Raw genomic sequence first — 18067 nt, 5'->3', positions numbered from 1 at the left:
TTGCTATCATACTAGGTCCAGGGACAATTCTGATAGAGTAAGTGCATAGAAGAAAGTAAGGGGAGGAGGGTGTAGGATGTGAGCTCCACCTGTACTATCCTTCCTTTGCCTAAGGGGGTCATGACTGGGTATAGTAGTCCTGTCTGGGGTCCCTTTAGGCACCAAGCACTGAAATTGTGAATTTTACTTTACCGGAACCATTCATTTTTACACATTTCTTTACAATCCAAGTTGTGCTCCAACACTGTAAATGTTGACTTTCAAACTGCCTTTCAAGCCTGTTTACGTCTTTTGAGTTCTATGGTCGAACCAGTCGACCCATAAGTGTGTGCTTGATCTGTCCTATCTTTACCTGTACGACTTGGGTAACTTGCCTTGAACACACAGTGTTAAGGAGATTTTTTTTTTTTTTTTTTACAAATCTTAACCTCTCTGTTGAGCCTCCCAGCACTATTGCTGGACTCAAAGGGATTGTTTTGTTGGCTTTTAAAGGTGTGTGAGAATTTTTGATCACACTCACATCCCGCCTTTACTTTTGTTCTGGGACACTGGATCCTTCTTGTAAGGTTCCTGTGTGACCGCTCCCCTTTGTTTTGGTGTCCTGCTTTCATTTGGCAGCAACCCCACCTTATGCGGTGTGCTGCCTGGGACCCGTAACGTCCCATTTTCAATGTCATTTTGGGGTCACTGGTTAGACCTTGGACCTACCAGCACAGGAGTGGTCATCTCCCTTTTATAGCTTGTGTTGTATCTTTTGCAGCACATGCCTTCTTACTTGGGTTGCTTTGGGTACAATATGTGCTTCCTTCTCCGTTTTAAATAGCCTTTTTGCTCCTTTCCAAGCATATTCTGATCAGTCTGGTAGCAGTCATACGTTTTATTTAGCTTTTTACCAGTTGACTTATCCCACGCTGCCTTTTTAGCTGCAATCATATTGTCAAAATGGCCTCTCCTAATGTTTTAAGTCCTGTTCAAGATTGCCTGGCCTTTTTTGGCCATTCTTCATCCTTACCAAGTGGGGCAGCCCCCCCCCCATTCTTCATGCACCTAGGTGGGCTTCTTGTAAAAAAAATTGTGAAGGCTTTCCTTTGTGTGTGTGTTTGACAGGAAGTGGGGAGGGGGCTGCCTGCACCCAATCCACATTCCTCCAGAGGCTTGTGTGTTTGTAGGCAGATTCTGAGAGGTTGGCTGTCCACTAAGTTTGAATGTCCTTATTGGAGGGCTGGTAAATAGCTAGGTAGAGGGATGGAATTTCTACCCAGATGTATCCTTCTCGGGGAGATTACATACATGTCATGATCCTCAAAACGCTGCTAGAGGAAGGTTGGAGGGGGCGATCCTTGAGGTCTAGCCCAGGTAGAAGTGTGGGGCTTTTTCCTTGTCCATCAAGGACAAAGACACTTCACTGGACATGCAACCTCAAGGATCTGAGTGGCGACCACAGCCCAGATAATGACCCTAGCCACGACAGTAAGCCAAGTCTTGTGAAAGAAGTGTGCAGGGACACCCAAATTCATGAGACTGGCTTTTGCTTTAACACTGTTCTTGATGAACACTTGAGACATTTTGTGCTCTAGACTAGGGATGGACTTTGAACTTTCATTCATTTATACTATGTACTTTGGTACTGACACTGACGGACTGTTCTCTTGCACTCTTTTTATAGAGCCATTTCTTCCTGAGTTGTACCATATCCCTTAGGCCATCCTACAGCTGTTTGCTTAAAAAACGAACAGTGCTTCACCCCACTGTCAAGGACCTTGAACCAGGGGAGTACCGCCCTTATCCTGAGAGTTAAGGGGAGTTGAGGTTCACTAAGCTCCTTCTGGATTGCTTTAATAGTGTGAAAAGCCTCACACCCAGAAAGGCCCTATTAAGTTGTGTTTTCTTCTGTTTTGCTCCTCACTTTTGACTTTGGGAATAAATCCCCTTAAGACCTTGTTATCTGATTTTGTGTGGGATCTATTCTTCCCTCCTTATGACACATTTCAAATTCGCGAAAGTCGCCTGGCGACATCACCTCTGGTTGTACTAGATGCTACTAGAGATTCACTTAAAAGTCTCTTGTACAGCAAGGCAAGTTTTGGGACTGGAAATTACATTTAATCATGTGACTGAAAGAGTTAGCGAATTTAGGATCTTTAAGGTTTCAAGATATGTTCTGTGTAGGTGAGTTTATTTTTGTTAGCAGTTTATTAGGCAGCAGTGGCACCAAACTTCCACATAGAGCCCACAAAAGCAAACTCCTTACTTTACAGGGTGGTGTGGCGCAAAGGAGGGTCAGCGTTGACTAGAAATATGACAAACTGCAATAGACCGAAACATTGATAAAATCTGGGGCAACAAGTGTGCCCATTCCTGAAAGATATCTATGAATTACAAATGCATTCTCTTTGCGTCTTTCACTTGAAATTTTGACATTAAACCTATTGCACAAAACATATTAAGAAGCCGAGTCTTGCAGCGACAGGGTCATGCCTTCGAGGCAAGCTTAATCATGCTTTTTTATACATTGTTTATGAAATTAGTTGCGCTGTAGCTAGGTTTTGGTCCGAACTCATGAATTCATATCCAAAACTACAGGAAGTTTTCTGTTCCTCTGCCCGTTTGAGATGGGTTGGACAAACGGCACAATTGTGGATGCAGTTCTCGACCACTCCTTCAATGCTTGGTTTAAATAACTAATTTGTTGCAATCAAAATGAAGAGGTGTATGCGCTGCATCCATTTTGAATTATTCTAACGGAAAATTATTGTATTTTTAATACTGGAAGCAGCACTTCATTTAACTGTGCTTCCTACCAACTTGCTTCTCTAGGTCTACATGGCAGCGCAGGAAAACTGACTGGGTCCACATCCAGTCTAAATAAGCTTTCTGTTCAGGGATCTGCGAATCGCAGGTCCCAGTCTTCCTCACTGTTAGACATGGGGAACATGTCTGCCTCGGATCTGGATGTAGCTGACCGAACAAAGTTTGATAAGGTAAACAGAAGAGCAAACGTTATCAGTATGCACACTCAGCAGTACTTGTGTTTCTATGGGATGTACTGCTTATTTTGTTAATTGAATGATGAAATTCTTTCAGATCTTTGAGCAGGTCTTAAGTGAACTGGAGCCCCTGTGTCTGGCAGAACAAGATTTCATCTGTAAATTCTTCAAACTGCCACAGCATCAGAGCCTGCCCGGGACACTAGTGGTATGTATCTGTTTCTTGCTACCAGTGCTAAAACTCTCAGGAGAGGGGCTTGATGTGAGGTTCACTCCAAGTCTCATTTTCTGAAAAAGTGTTGGCGCCAAGAAATTAACCACACTGTTATTGTCTATGTGCATTCAAGAGGCATGTGCATTTTCATATGAATTATTGAATCAATTGCTTCTTTGTTTGACTCTCCTATCTTTAGGACAAACTCCATTAAACAGTCTCAAAGCTTTGCGTTAACCTGCTTATTATTTCTCAAACGATCCAATGTACTGAACTCTTGTGCAATTCTGTGATTGGTAGTAGGTTTTCAGCATTATTAACCTTTGATTTGTTAATAAATTCTGCATTGCCTATACAAAGTTGGCAACATGTGGCATCAAATGTATAAACACCTACATTATTATTACAGAGTGACACAGAGGAAGTAGATGGAATTAATTCCTCAAGGCCTCATAATCCTGGTGGACAACCTCCTGCATCATCAGAGTATGTTTTATATGTTGGACTTCTTTTTATGCAGCAAACTATATTTTTTAAACAAATTCATATTAATGTACACGTTGGCTTTTTTCCAGTTAGGAAGATTGTTGATATGTACATAGGTGCATGTTTTTTATTTCTATACATATACGTAAACTTTTACCATGCCTTTAAAATGTTCACCCTAAAGACATTGGGATTTATGCCTTGTATGTTGCTGTCTGATAGTGCTCTGCAAAGGTATCCCCACTGATGCCTCAAACACGCCCCAATAGGTGACTTCTGTCACTGTTATCTGTAAGGAAGGCATGGGGCCTCATTACGACCCAGGCGGTAAGGGTTTTACGGCGGCGTAAACAGCGCCGACCCTTACCGCCTGAGTACGAGGTCCCTTAGCGCCATGGCGGACTTAACACCTGCTTTTAGCAGGTGTTAAAATCCATGGCGCTAAGGGACCATGGAGTTAATTACGCCACCGTAATTTACGGTGGCGTAATTAACGCCTTCCCCACTCCCATTATGCCCTATGGGGCAAAAATGGGAATGGGGATTGGGGACTTACCGCCCCGCCAAGGTCGGAATGGGGCGGTAAGTCCGCCAACCACCATGGCGTAAACATAGTTTACGCCATGGTGGTAAAGTCACGTCCCCAGGCGGTAACTTACCGCCTGGGTCGTAATGAGGCCCATGGTATCAAACAGTGAAGACAGACACAAATGATCACAGTTCAAGGGTGTTTATTGAACTTCAGTGGGCTGGTGAAACACCCATCTAAACCTAATTCTAAGTATGGGAGCAAGCTACAACCATCAAATAATAATGACTCACTCCTAGTGGTGTCTGTCAAAATAAAAGGGCCTATACTAAAACAATGTTCACATAGGAAAAGTGTTCAAGAAATGATATGGCAGGATGATTGAGCAGTTAGCTTCCCTACCTCACGTTTTCACCACTGGGCAAGGCGACACGTGCGGGCTTGGCACACACTCTAGCTTCTTGGCCACGAGGTAACAGTTCAACACATGGGCATCAGCGCCTTCTGCCAAAGTCTCTCTCGCAATGACAGTCTCTTAATGCAGAGGACCTGATGCAGCAAACAAAACAGAAAAGTTCCTTTCCTTTGTCAAGGTTTCACTTTCACAAGTTCAAGACTGGTCTCCCTCCTTTGGGCTTGGACCATGGATCCCCCTCGTATGGGCTGAGATCTCCTTTTGATACCAGAATCGAAGACTTTCGAATGTGCGATGGGTTTTGCATAAACCGTCACAAGACCACTTTGATTCACTTCACACAATTTACACTTCACATCGATCTTCTGCTTTCGTTTCGTATCGTATCTTTTCTTCTAATGTTCAAATATTCACCAGCAATTTAGCTTCACTTGCGTCTTTCATCAACACACGTTTAACGATGTTCCTTCCAGTGCTCACTTTACAATGTTGCCGCTTGCAACCTTGACTTCAACACAGACCGTTCTACCCAACTCGCCGGCTGTGTTGTTCTCCATCGCTTCTTTGTTCTTGGAGCCAAGGACGATACCACATCGTCTGCTGCTCCTCCCTGCCTTGGTCAGTTACGCGTGAGGACCCTCGATATCTCTGACACACAATGCAGGATACTTTAGCTTTGTTTCCTGGTCTTACGTTTTCTGCCTTGAAGGTTTCTTGAAAGTAACTGTTTCCTGTCAACGAGGTCAAGGGTGTTGCCCATCTCACGAGAGGTGCATGGACGTCTTTCTCCCCTCGTTCAACTGCCAACTCAAAACTCCTGTACCTTCATGTGTTTTGCTTCGTTCAGAGTGTGCTCTCGTGCCCCGCCTTTCATCCATGTGGGGAAGTGTAATGGCATTCAGGTGTGAGTGATTGTCAATAATTGCCTGACCTTGCATGACCATAGTATTGGGATATGTCATGTACACAACTCTGGTGTGAGTCTGTTTTCTCCCAGGGCGGGCTATCCGTGAGGTTTTTATGCTGGAAATGTGAGGGGTGGGCGGTTGAGTTTCTAAATATCCCATCGGATAGGATGAGATGAAGGTGTTACAGGGAAGGGAGGGAAACTTCGTCTCGCCATCCTGTGTCCCACTCCCGAGGGCCCCTCACCCAGGTTATCCTCCCGCACTGGTCCACCCCCAGGGCCTGGATCCAAGGCGATGGCCGTGCCCTGGCCACCTGAGAGAGAGACTTTGGGTTTCTCGCACACCACAGAGAATGATAACAAAATCTTGAATGGATTCTGTTCCAGGCATGATTTGTTGTGTTGTGACCCTGGTTCTCCTATGATCTGTCCTTAATGTGCATTGTAGAAGGTATGCCCTGCTACTCAGCTCCACTAAAGCCAGCACTGCACACAACTTGACACAGGTAAATGTTTGCACCAGCAGTGTGCTTGGCAGAGGCTGGCGCTGGACTGGGAAGACCTGTATGGGACGACTTCCTCCCTTGGGCTGGTGGGAACACCTAGCCTTGAGACAAGCTTCATTTTGGTGCAACCCCCAACTTGCTGTGACTTTCCAAGGCTGCAGAATCCCAATGCCCAGGGACCCCTGACCATCATCGAGTGCATTGTCTTCGGAAGTGTGAATCCGGCCAAAACTTTTTGGGTATCCAGAGGACCCTACAGAAGCAGGAAATCTTCATCCAGAGTCCAGGACCGAGGGATCAAGTAACTTCTAAACAGTTGTTTGTTCTTCTTGGGCACTGGGGAAAAAAGCATCAAAACCACAAAGGCTGCTGAATCGAGGAGAATTCATTGCTGCAGCGCCCCTCTCCGGATAGCTGCAGCAGAAGCCTGCCAGACATCCTCCCTTATGTCACCACAACCAAGGACCAGGAACAAGGGTATGCTACACTGCAACAGGAAGGCATCCAGCTGGAACATATTCTTCAGTTCACATCCACTGTGGGGTTTGGGGGTACATCTATCTTCTGCTTATTGTGTTGCTTCCTAGCTTGGAGAGTACTATTTTACCGTCTTTTGGGTTGACCTCAACTCACTTTCACTGGCCTTTCAGCTTGCGCTTCTTCAAGGTGGCTCTTCTTGAGCTTCTGTGATTTTCTATTTGAACTACTGACTTTTCTAAAACATTTTCTAAGAAGAGAGCATCAGAACTTTGAGCTAGCCCATTGGCCTTGGCTGTCCTGGCTCCCTAAAGACATACTTTTGAGCCTATTGGCTTTGGCAGTGCTTGTTCCCTTACAGGTTTTAGTTGTTGAACACTATTATTGCTGGGATAAAAGACTACCTCCATCCCTCTGGGAGAAGCTAACTGTTTTTCAAAGTACAAACAAAGTATGTTCTGATCGAACTATAACTCAATATTGCAATGGTGATCACAAAAAAGTGTTATTACTGACCTCAAATGACGTCACTCAATGCGCTGGAATATGCATATGACAAGTTTACTCACCTGCTGTATTGCTCTTCTTGAAATTGAATCCTAATTTTGAGTTTAATGTTACTATTAGTTGCTGCTTTTTAAAGATGGTCTCATTATTCCTGTGTATATATAAATAAATATTGATACTATACCTTTAAGTGTTTACTTGGATACCTGAATTTACTGGTTTCATTGTACCGCTCTACAGCTCACACCACCCCTCTTAAAATAAGCCTGGCTGCTCAGTCACACTACCAACTTGTGTAGTACAGGCCTATATTAAAAGGTGGGTTACCTAATACCAAGAGATAAGTCTTGTAAAGTCCCACACTAGTTGGACATTTCCCAAAGTGGTGCTGAGGAACAAATTCTTACCAAACACTCCTGCTACCACATCGGCCCAGCAACAGATACACTCAAGACAGTCCCAGACCCCACATCCGCCACAAACACATACACTTTGCCTGGGAAAGCTGATATTTTGTCTGGGAAAGGGCTTAGCATACATGGCAAATCCAGCGCTGAGAGGACCGAAAACAGGCCAAAATACAAGATGGCCAAATAGTCAGTTAACAATCTTGTGTCACAGCTATTAGTATAGGGGACTCTAAAAGGCATTATGCAGTAGTAAAATGCAAAAGTGCATGTGAAACTATTAAAAAAACACAATAGGAAAATGTTGGTCTGCCACCAACCCATCTTGGACACATCATGCAAGTAACCACAGAGTTAACAAAAACAAGTGTATTGGGACACAATGTATTTCTACCACACCTCACCGGTGATGTGTGCAGTGTAATAAAATAAACAGGGAATTTCACAATGAAGGACAGAGTTCCCCTGCACTCATAGCCATAGAGGCTGATCAGTGCCCCAAAACAGGTGAGCTTAGCAAGTTAAGTGATTTAAAAGGCTTTACTTATCTCCAAACAGTTGGGGAGTTCCATACACGTCTATGGAGGGAAAGCAGCAACACAAAAATCCTTCCTAACAAATCTACCTTTTTGCTCTCTTTTGAACAAAGTTTGACAACTTACTCCACCTGAATGTCAATGGGAGGGAAAGTCTCAAAAGGATTTTGTGTGCCATCCTGATATTTCCGCAAAAGTATGTCATTTAATGTTTTCTGCTCACACTATAATGCCACAAGGTGATAAAACCTTATCCCCATTCTAGGAAATGAACAATTTCACAAATGTAAGCTTGCCTTGATATTTGTTGGTTTGCTTGGTTAACCATTATTGTGTTATGCTGTAAAGACCCTTTTGGGTTGTGTTGTGTTACAAGGCTTTTATACCGCACCAAATCACTCCCATAGTCGTCTCATAACACCTTGGATTGTCTGGAAGTTGGTGTGTTGTGACCCTTTTTTGGCGGATCCAGACCAAAGTAGAGAGAGAGAGAGAGAGAGAGAGAGATTTTTTTAATTTTTTGATGATTATAACCTTTCAAGGTTTCCTGTTTACAACTGCTGTTATTGTGATGCACACTTTATGTAGCCATCTTCCTAAATTACTTGTACAGAGTATAGTAGGGGAGCCGGTTAGCTATGCTACCAATTAGCCATTCGTGATTTTGTTTTGGTTAAATGAATATATCAATCTCTGGTGTCTTAAGTGCCAAACTTATTTTCTATGTATGTTACATAATACATATCTATATATGTAAAATCTTACATGGCAGAGAAAAACATTGCTTTGTAACTTTCTAATTGTGTTTTATTAATATGGAGTACTGTCTGCGAAGCACAAGAATATCAACATTTTCTCAAATGTATCTCTTTCCTTACAGGAAAGACATGGTTCGTCAGATGATGACAAAAATATTTCGCTGTATCGAACTTGAGCTCAATAACCTTATAGCCTTAGGAGACAAGATTGACAGTTTCAATTCCCTCTACATGCTGGTTAAGATGAGTCAACATGTGTTAACTGCTGAAAATGTGGATCCAGCCTCATTCCTCAGCACCACTTTGGGAAATGTTCTTGTTACTGTGAAAAGGAATTTTGACAAGTGCATAGTAAGTGTACATTTTTTAATCCATGTATCCTGAGAGTGTATCCCTAGGTTTCTCTTTCCTTCCTGTTTCTGGATAGATCTATAACATCTGCCTTTATTGCTGGCTGCATATGCACTATACATGATGATTCCTTCAGGCTTGACTTGGGCAGAGCTTCTGTCAAGGTTGTGTCTGGGATTTCCTGGTTGCCTCTAGTCCGAGATATTTTGAAAGTGTCTGTTAAGAAACGAATGACATGTTTCTCTGCTACGTCAGCCCCCTGATGTCTTTTTGTGTCCTGACCTCTTTGTCTTCCCTCTGAGGCTTACCCCGAAGCCTCATCAGAGACTGTAACTCTTATTTGTTTGTGGCTTTCCTTCCTGTGCCCTTATTGCCACCAGGGCAGGGAGATACCAAAGGTGCCCCACGGGGTCACTGGGTGTAATTTACAACCGATTGATTGTGTCTGAGTTGCAGACTGTTGACAGCTTTTTACATTGTTGAGTTACAAAGTGGTGTTGCCATTTTACTGTGACTGGAGCCATGGATTCCTTAAACAGAAGCAACATGGCTGGTTGGCTTCAACTGGGTGAGAGTATGTCAGACATCTCAATGCACATCCTTGTGTTTTTGCCCAAGAAAATTATAGTGAGGCTGGCTTCTGCTTATTAGGATTCTGTCAAATGTTTAAAAGGTAATGTAATGTGATGGGTGGTCTGGGGTCCTCTATAGCGACCTCAAGCCATTAGTTAGTCAACTGCCTGGAACTGAAGACTTTACTGAGAATTCTGCTAGTAGAACTGTTGCTGGACACCTGATCCTCCTCCTGCATTGTCAGTTTTCTGCTACTCCATGACCAGAGGGAATCCTCTTCACTCGTGTGGCAAGTTTGGTAAGCCAGAAGGAGGAGTCGGACAAAGGAGGAGTCGGACAAAGGAGTGGCATTTCAAACTCATGGTTTTATTCAAATAATAAGAACAGGTCCTATCTTTCACTATAACTAGAAGGTTTGCCCTACCTAAGTGAATTCTAACTCAAGTGCTTGTCAGGGTGGATGTCCAAGTAAAGTATCAGTCCTCTGTCCAAAACGATCCTACTCTTACTTTACCACTAATTAAAGGTATTAAGCGAACAGAAATGAAGCCAGGAGAATGGTTGTATACGAATTGTTCGAGTTACAATTGCTAGAATTACAATTGACCTTTTCACAATTGACCGAATTGTGAAGGTCAATTGTAACATTCATGCGGGCGGAAACCCCCCGCAGCCCCCTACCCAACGCAAACCCCCCCCCCCCCTCCCCTCAAACCATATATATATTTCTGAGGCTTGTGGAATCTGCTTAGATCACATGCTGTGCATAGGCCGACATCTAGTGGAAGCTGCGGAGTATTACAGTTTGTTTTTCGAAACTCGAAAAAGGGAGTCGACACAGGGCGTGCCAGTAATACTATCCCTAGTGTGACGTCCACTGTACCCATGATCCCTCACGCGTCTAGGACCCTCAGATTGTTTTTTTCCGCCATACTGGTCGGAAGCATTTTGCGGAGTTCCCTGGCCTTAGCCATACTTTTGCTAAATATTGTTAAATTTACCCATTTCTCCACCCCAACGTCGAGTCACCGAACATCCACACTCGACGCCAGCCCGGAGAAGAATTCGACCGTCGACAGCTGCACGACGGATTTGGGCCTCGGAAGGCCGCTGATCTCGGCCCTGCAAGTAGGGAGAGTGGGGGGTGGACGTACTCTACACTCTTTTTTGGTATATAGATACATTCTTATATATACCTACACTTACAAGCCAGCTGCCACAAGGTGCGTATGGAGGGTACCCCTTTCCAATTCTGCCCCAAGTGCAGCCGCAAGTACCCTTGGATCGACAGGCACGCCACGTGCAATCTCTGCTTGCCGAGGGACCACCCCGAGGCGAACTGCAGAGCGTGTAGTAGGTTTAAACCCAAAACACTTGAGGACCGTTCGATCAAGCGTTGGGCCCACCACGCCAGGCGTCAATCAAGAGGCCATGGCAGCGGAGGGCGCCTTCAGCGATGGCAGCTACGCTGTGTTTTCGGACGGCAAGGGCATTATGGCGTCGAAAGACAGCCGAGCGCAAGTCCCCGACCTCGGAAGGTCGTCCGGCAGGGCGGCTATGGGGAAGACCCCCGGCGACACAGGCGCTTCCCACAACACTTCCACAAAACACATGAAGTCCAACCGGGACTCGACGCGCACGTCGAGTTCTCAGAAAGAGGCACATAGAGAACGGTCCGAATCGGCGTTCTCGATCAAGATCGCCGCATGACTGCAGGCAATCATCCACTGTTGCCAAGAGTGCCTCGCTCCCCAAGGTAACGGAAGTTCGATCGTCGGAGGACGAAGCCGACTTCCATCCCTAGACCGCACGCCAGGAGTCGGCGCCTGCAGACCGCGTTACGCCGGCTCCCGAGCCCCTACCTCCACGCTCGAAGGATAGGGACACTACCCCCGAACCTCGACGCCAGGCGTCGAAAGGATCCGAAGGGGCGAAAAAACAGGGAAAACACTCTTCCACTCACGGGGAGGGGGAAAAACAACAAAGGAAGCATCCTCTGCCTACTTCCACACCTGTAAAACACTCCACTCATAAACAGACAGACAAGCCCAAGTCTTCTGCTATCACAAAGACCCCTGCTCAGACCTCCAAGTCTAGTCAGGATAAGTCAGAGAAACTTCCAGAAAGAGTAATTCCCAGTTCTAGAGAATGGTCTAGTGATGACATAGACAGGGTCATGTCAAGGATGTCATCATTGGCAGATTTTTACGCAAAAAACCCTGAACACTTTCTCTCTTATGCTCCCGATGTGTCAGCACCCTCAGGCTCTAAGGATCCTATACCTCCAAGTAAAAAGTCCCGGTTTGAAACACCAACACGGTCTTCGGACCCCTTCTATGTACAGCCCTACTCTCAGTATCAAGGAGAGACATCCTTTTGTGAGGATCCAGATTTGGGCATGTTGGAAGAACAAACTGGTACGGGCTACTATGGGGATGATGAGGGCCAAGAAGAGGATGAGGACAACCCGGAAACCTACAAAGTAGATTCCCCGGTAGAGAAGGAACCCCCGGTTACCGACTCCCCTGTCGACAACCAACCTCTCTGAATGAAGTTCTGTCTCGAGCAGCTGAACATTTCCACATTGACACCCAGGGTGCTCAAGAGGAGAGGGACTTCGCCGAGGAGTTAGTGGGAGAAAGGAGGCCTGTTGCTCAGGCCATCCCTATCCTGAAGTCTATTCAGAGAAGAATAGACCCTTCACTCGTAAATCCTAACCTCACCAGGGCAGTGAACCCCAGGGTTGAGAAACTTTTCAGGGCAGCCCAATCAGACCCACTGTATATAAGGAGGCATCTGAAGCCGGACTCCTTGGTTGTTACAAACACCCGTAAGAGGGCTGGAACACCCTTGTCATCGTCCGAAGCTCCTCCCGACAAGGAGAGCAAGAAACTGTATGGTTTGGGCAGGAAAGTAGCCTCCACTTCCGCCTACCAGGCAAGGATTGCCAACTCCACCACCCTGTTGGCCAGCTACAACTGCCATCAGTGGGAAGAAGTCGCGGCACTCATAAGCTCCGCCCCAGAACCCTTAAAGAGCCAGTTGGCACGAGTTTCGGCGGAGGGAAGAGCCGTGTCCGGTTGCATTTTAAAAGCAACCTTTGATGCCGCGGATAACGCCGGCAGGTTGATAGCAGAAGGAACTGTTATCAAGAGACACGCTTGGTTACGGCAGTTATGATTCAAAGCTGAAACCCAAGCGTCATTGTTAGATAAACCGGTGGAGCCGGATCTGTTGTTTGGTAAGGCGGTCGAGGACGCGCTGAAAAATGCCAAGGACGAGTATGAAACACTCAAATCCCTAGGCAACTAACCAATAAACCCCCTAATCAGAGAGGGAATGGCAATTTTCGTCGCCCACGCGGCCAAACTTCCCAGAGAGGATCTAACTATTCCCAGGGGCAGGGTACACCGTGGAGCAATAATAACCAACAGTCTACCCAGGGTTACGGCAGGGGTAATAAAAGAGGACGTGGGAAAGGTAGAGGCAGCCCCAGTAGAGGAGGCGGCACGCCTCCACCAAAACAGTGACGCTCCGTTCAGGGTCCCTTCTCACGCAACCCCAGTAGGGGGACGCATTTCCAACTTCACCCAAGCTTGGGAAGGGATCACATCAGACAGATGGGTGCTGTCCACAGTATCTGCAGGGTACTGCATAGAACAGTTAGAGCGTCCCCGAAACCATCCGCCACGACAAAAAATACATTCTTTGGACCACCAGAAGATCCTCCTCGAGGAGATCGTCAATCTGCTAGCAAAGGACGTGATATAACTCGTCCCGGGACACCAGGTAAACAAGGGTATTTATTCAACTTACTTCATTGTGCCAAAAAAAGATTTGACAATGCGCCCAGTATTATACTTAAAGCCTGCAAACAAGTATGTCAAGCCCCAAAAGTTTTGCATGACTACTCTCCAGGAGGTAATCCCCCTCCTAAAAAAGGGGGATTACATGGCAACATTGGACATGAAAGATGCCTATTTTCATATTTCCATGTTCCCAGCGCACAGAAAGTACTTGCGCTTCAAGGTGGACAGTCGGCACTACTAGTTCAAGGTACTGCCCTTCGGGATAGCTTTGGCTCCAAGGGTATTCACCAAGGTACTGGCGGTGGTGGCAGCACACCTACGCAGGGAGGCAATCCTGGTGTGTACCCCTACCTGGACGACTGGCTCATCACGGGGGAGACCCCAGTAATTTGCAGAGCAAACATTCAAAGGACAATAGACCTCCTCTTCGAATTGGGCTTCTCAATAAACGAGAAAAAGTCAAGTCTGGTGCCAAGCACATCCAAACAATTCCTAGGAGCTATCCTAGACACTCAAGAGGGGTTGACCTTTACTTCCGAGGAAAGAATTCGGAATATACTGCTGCAAATTCCCCAATATCAGTCCGGTCGCCAGATAACGGTACGCAAAGCAATGCGTTTGCTGGGCATGATGGCGTCATGTATTTACCTGGTCCATTACGCGCACCTGCGCATGCGTCCCATGCAGGAATGGTTAGCAAAATAGTGGTCTCAGGCAAGTGGTCAGTGGGACGATCTAGTGGTCGTTTCGCCAACACTTGTACAAAGCCTTCACTGGTGGACAAGAGAGAATCTGTCCAAGGGGAAACCCTTTTACGATCCCGAGATACAGGCGGTAGTCACAACCGATGCATGCCTAATGGGGTTGGGAGCTCACCATCTCCACCACACAGCTCAGGGTCTCTGGTCGCACTCAGTGGCCAAGACTCACATCAACCTGTTAAAGCTTCTGGCAGTATTCAGAGCACTTAAAGCGTTCGAGCCCTACCTGTTAAATCTGTCAGTGCAAATCCAGACGGACAGCACTACAGCCATGTTCAACCTGAACAAGCAAGGAGGGACTCGGTCGCCAAATCTGGCCAAGCTTGCCCAGAAAATCTGGATATGGGCACTCAGACAGAACATCTTCCTGTCATCGCAACATGTTCCAGGGGATCTCAATTCCATAGCGGATGCTCTGAGAAGAGACCCCCTCCCAGAGGAACACGAGTGGTGTCTACACAGAGAAGTCGTAGAAGATATCTTCTCTCAGTGGGGTTTCCCCACTATAGACCTATTCGCCACAAGCGAAAACAGACAATGCCCAGGATTTGCATCTAGGTTCCCCCAACCAGACTCCCAGGGGAACGCCCTGTGGATGCACTGGTCAGGGATGTTTGCGTACGCTTTTCCACCAACTCCTCTAATCAGGAAGGTGGTCAACAAGATGAACAGAGAATCGATGATGCTCGTCCTAGTTGCTCCCATGTGGGCAAGACAACCGTGGTTCCCACACTTACGCAGATTGGCGGTGTGTACAACCTACTGTCCCAGCACCAAGGTCAAACAGTGCATCCTCAACACAACTCAATGAACCTGGCAGCATGGCTCCTGAAGTCATAGAGTTCGTACATCTCAAATTACCACAGAGGTGTATGGACATCCTAAAGGAATCTAGGAAACCTAACACGAGGCACTGCTACTTTGACAAATGGAAGAGATTCATTATCTGGTGCCAGAATAAACAAATCAACCCAGTTGATTGCACTCCTTCCACTATTGTTACATACATGCTCCACCTGCTGGATGCAGGACTGGTTTTTAACTCACTGAAGGTACACCTGGAAGCCCTGTCAGCATACGCCACTTCCCATAACAAGGTGTTGTGGTGGAAAGTACCAGTAGTTAAAGCCTTCATGGAAGGAGTAAAGAGACTTCACCCTCCTATTTCAAACCCACCACCAGGATGGGACCTTAACGTGGTGCTATCTAAGCTCATGGGCCCCCCATTCGAGCCCAAGCACAAAAGCAGTGTCAAACACCTGACTTACAAAACTGCCTTGTTAGTAGCAATTACATCCAGAAGAAGAGTCTGTCAGTGCAAGATCCCTTCTTTACTGTCCATAAAGATAAACTGGTTTTACGCACACACCCTAGGTTCTCACCTAAGTTTATTTCAAAATTCCACGTGAACCGAACCAGTCCATCGAGCTTCCGGCTTTCTTCCAAGACCCACAAAGCTCGGCTGAGGTGAAACTACACACACTAGATGTACGTAGGGCGGTCCTCTACTATGTAAACAAGACCAGACCGCTAAGGAAAACAGATCAGCTGTTTGTCTCCGTAGCTACAGGCAGAGAGGGGGATCGCGTCTCTAAAGGTGCCATCTCTAAATGGATTATTAACTGTATCCAGCTGTGTTACTCACTTTCTGAAAAAACTCTGCCTTTCACGCCTAGGGCCCACTCTACAAGAGGCATTGGGGCCACTCTGCCTTTCATTGCAAATGTACCCCTTGACACCATTTGCAAAGCAGCCACCTGGAGCTCTATTCACACTTTTACTCAGCACTACTGCATTGACACTCATTCCAAGACAGATACACAAGTGGGACAAGCGGTTCTAAGACATTTATTTGCTCATGACCCTTCTCACATCCCACCGCCTTCTTCAGGTACTGCTCGCTAATCTATGCACAGCATGTGATCTAAGCAGATTCCACAAGCCTCAGAAGGGATATTTCTGATTTTTGTATCTGCTTAGATTCACATGCGACCCACCCTTCCTCCCCTCTGAGAGAAGGCGCATGGATGCTTGTAGTCTTACCTTTCTGTCTATCTGCTTGGATTATCTGTACTCGCGCTATTCCTCATGCTACCTCATGTCAGAAAAAATACAATCTGAGGGTCCTAGACGCGTGAGGGATCATGGGTACAGTGGACATCACACAAGGGATAGTATTACTGGCACGCCCTGTGTCGACGCCCTTTTTCGGGTTTCGAAAAGCAAACTGTAATACTCTGCAGCTATCACTAGATCTTGGCCTATGCACAGCATGTGAATCTAAGCAGATACACGCATCAGAAATACGATTACGGTGAGTAATGTATCCTATATATATAAGTGTGTATATATATATATTTCTGATGTTTGTTAATCTGCTTAGAATCACATGCTGTGCATAGGTCCGACATCCAGTGGTCACTGCGGAGTATTGCATTTTGTTTTTCGTAGTCGAAAAGGGGACGTCGACAAGGCGTGTCTGTAACACTATCCCTATAGTGACGTGCGTTGTACCCACAATCCCTCACGCGTCGAGGTCCCTCAGATTGTTTTTTTCCGCCCAGTTTCTGGTCGCCTTTCGCGGAGCTCCTAGAGAGACATTGCTATACTTGCCACGGACCTCGATCCTTTTGTCATAACTTAATATACTGATAACGATCCCTCCCCTTCGACGTTAGCTGTGAAGCTGTTTCTCCGCCGAACTGATTTTCGACGGAGAGGAAGAGCGGAGAAGATCCTTCGGCGCTGCCGAACACGTGGCCTGGCCTCGACGGCCAACTTACAGTAGGGAGAGTGGGGGTTAGAACTTTGTCTCTTCTCTTTGAGAATGTCTTTCTTTCTCCCCTTTCTTTCCCTTGGGGTTGTTATCGCCAGCTATTATTGCCTCAGCTATGGAGAGGACACCATTTAAGTTTTGCCCACGCTGCAGGGGCAAATATACTTGGAAAGATAAGCACAAGCTCTGTAATCGTTGCTTACCCCTCGATCACATAGAGAACAGCTGCGCAGCCTGCAAGCTCTTAAAACCCAGGACTCTTAAAGAACGTAGGGTTAAGAGGTGGGCGGACTACGCGATGTCGAAGTCAGTTTCCTCACACGCTGCCGCTGTTACTGAAAGTGACGAGGAGTGCGATAACTCGACGTCCGTTACGGAAGTCATGAACCCCCAGAAGGAGCGCTCCCGCTCCTCGTCGTCCGTCCCCGGCCCCGACGGGCTCGGCTCACGCCCTGCTTATGGGGATGAACACCCCGGCGACAAGGACGCACACAAACCCCATAAGGCTAAACACACTACCCACGGCTCTTCTTCGTCGAGAACTAAGGATCCATCAGCGCCGAAGGGGACGCAGGGCACTCCGGCGTCTACCGCAGACCGTAAAGGTCACAAGCCCCACCCGCAAACGCAGCCGCGACCAGCGATTGGGCTTCCATCTAACACGGGCGCTACCCCAAAAACATCCGACGCAACGCTCCATAGAGCGACCGTCGAGGTACAACGCGCAACGCACACAACGTCGACACCAGAGCCCTCGACGGACAAAATCGTGGTCGAGAGCCTAGCGAGAATTGTCGCCGAAGACAAACGTACGCGGACGACGAAACAAACGTCGAATACCGCGTCGAAAAAACATAAAAGTAGCCAGGAACTCCCCCTTTCTCCAAAGGACGCTTCCGAACTACCTGAAGGCTTTTCAGAAGGAGACGGGAACCTCTCGTCGACGTTGTGGGAGCGTTCGAAACGATTCGAAGGCGAAAACACTAATTTCCCCCCTCTAGACTATTCAGGGGTACCCCATGAGACCCTTGAAAGACTCCATTCTTGCATGGAGAAAATGGAAAGGTT

General features: G+C 46.6%; 1 protein-coding gene across 4 annotated transcripts in view; it reads left to right on the top strand.

Annotated features, from left to right (window-relative positions):
- The window catches only part of EXOC1 (exocyst complex component 1), a 791619-nt gene that overhangs the window by 523361 nt on the left and 250191 nt on the right, over positions 1–18067 (top strand). For all 4 annotated transcript variants that reach the window (XM_069631625.1, XM_069631623.1, XM_069631624.1 and 1 more), the window contains 4 exons: positions 2818–2981; positions 3085–3195; positions 3611–3687; positions 8852–9080. In XM_069631625.1, the coding sequence (XP_069487726.1) occupies positions 2818–2981; positions 3085–3195; positions 3611–3687; positions 8852–9080 (581 nt within the window). The remainder of the gene's footprint in view (positions 1–2817; positions 2982–3084; positions 3196–3610; positions 3688–8851; positions 9081–18067) is intronic.

Source organism: Ambystoma mexicanum, chromosome 6q (genome assembly GCF_040938575.1).
Source record: "Ambystoma mexicanum isolate Mex_15411 chromosome 6q, UKY_AmexF1_1, whole genome shotgun sequence".
Classification (NCBI taxonomy): domain Eukaryota; kingdom Metazoa; phylum Chordata; class Amphibia; order Caudata; family Ambystomatidae; genus Ambystoma; species Ambystoma mexicanum.
The sequence above is the reverse complement of the archived record's forward strand: the minus strand, read 5'-3'. Positions and strand labels throughout refer to the sequence as shown.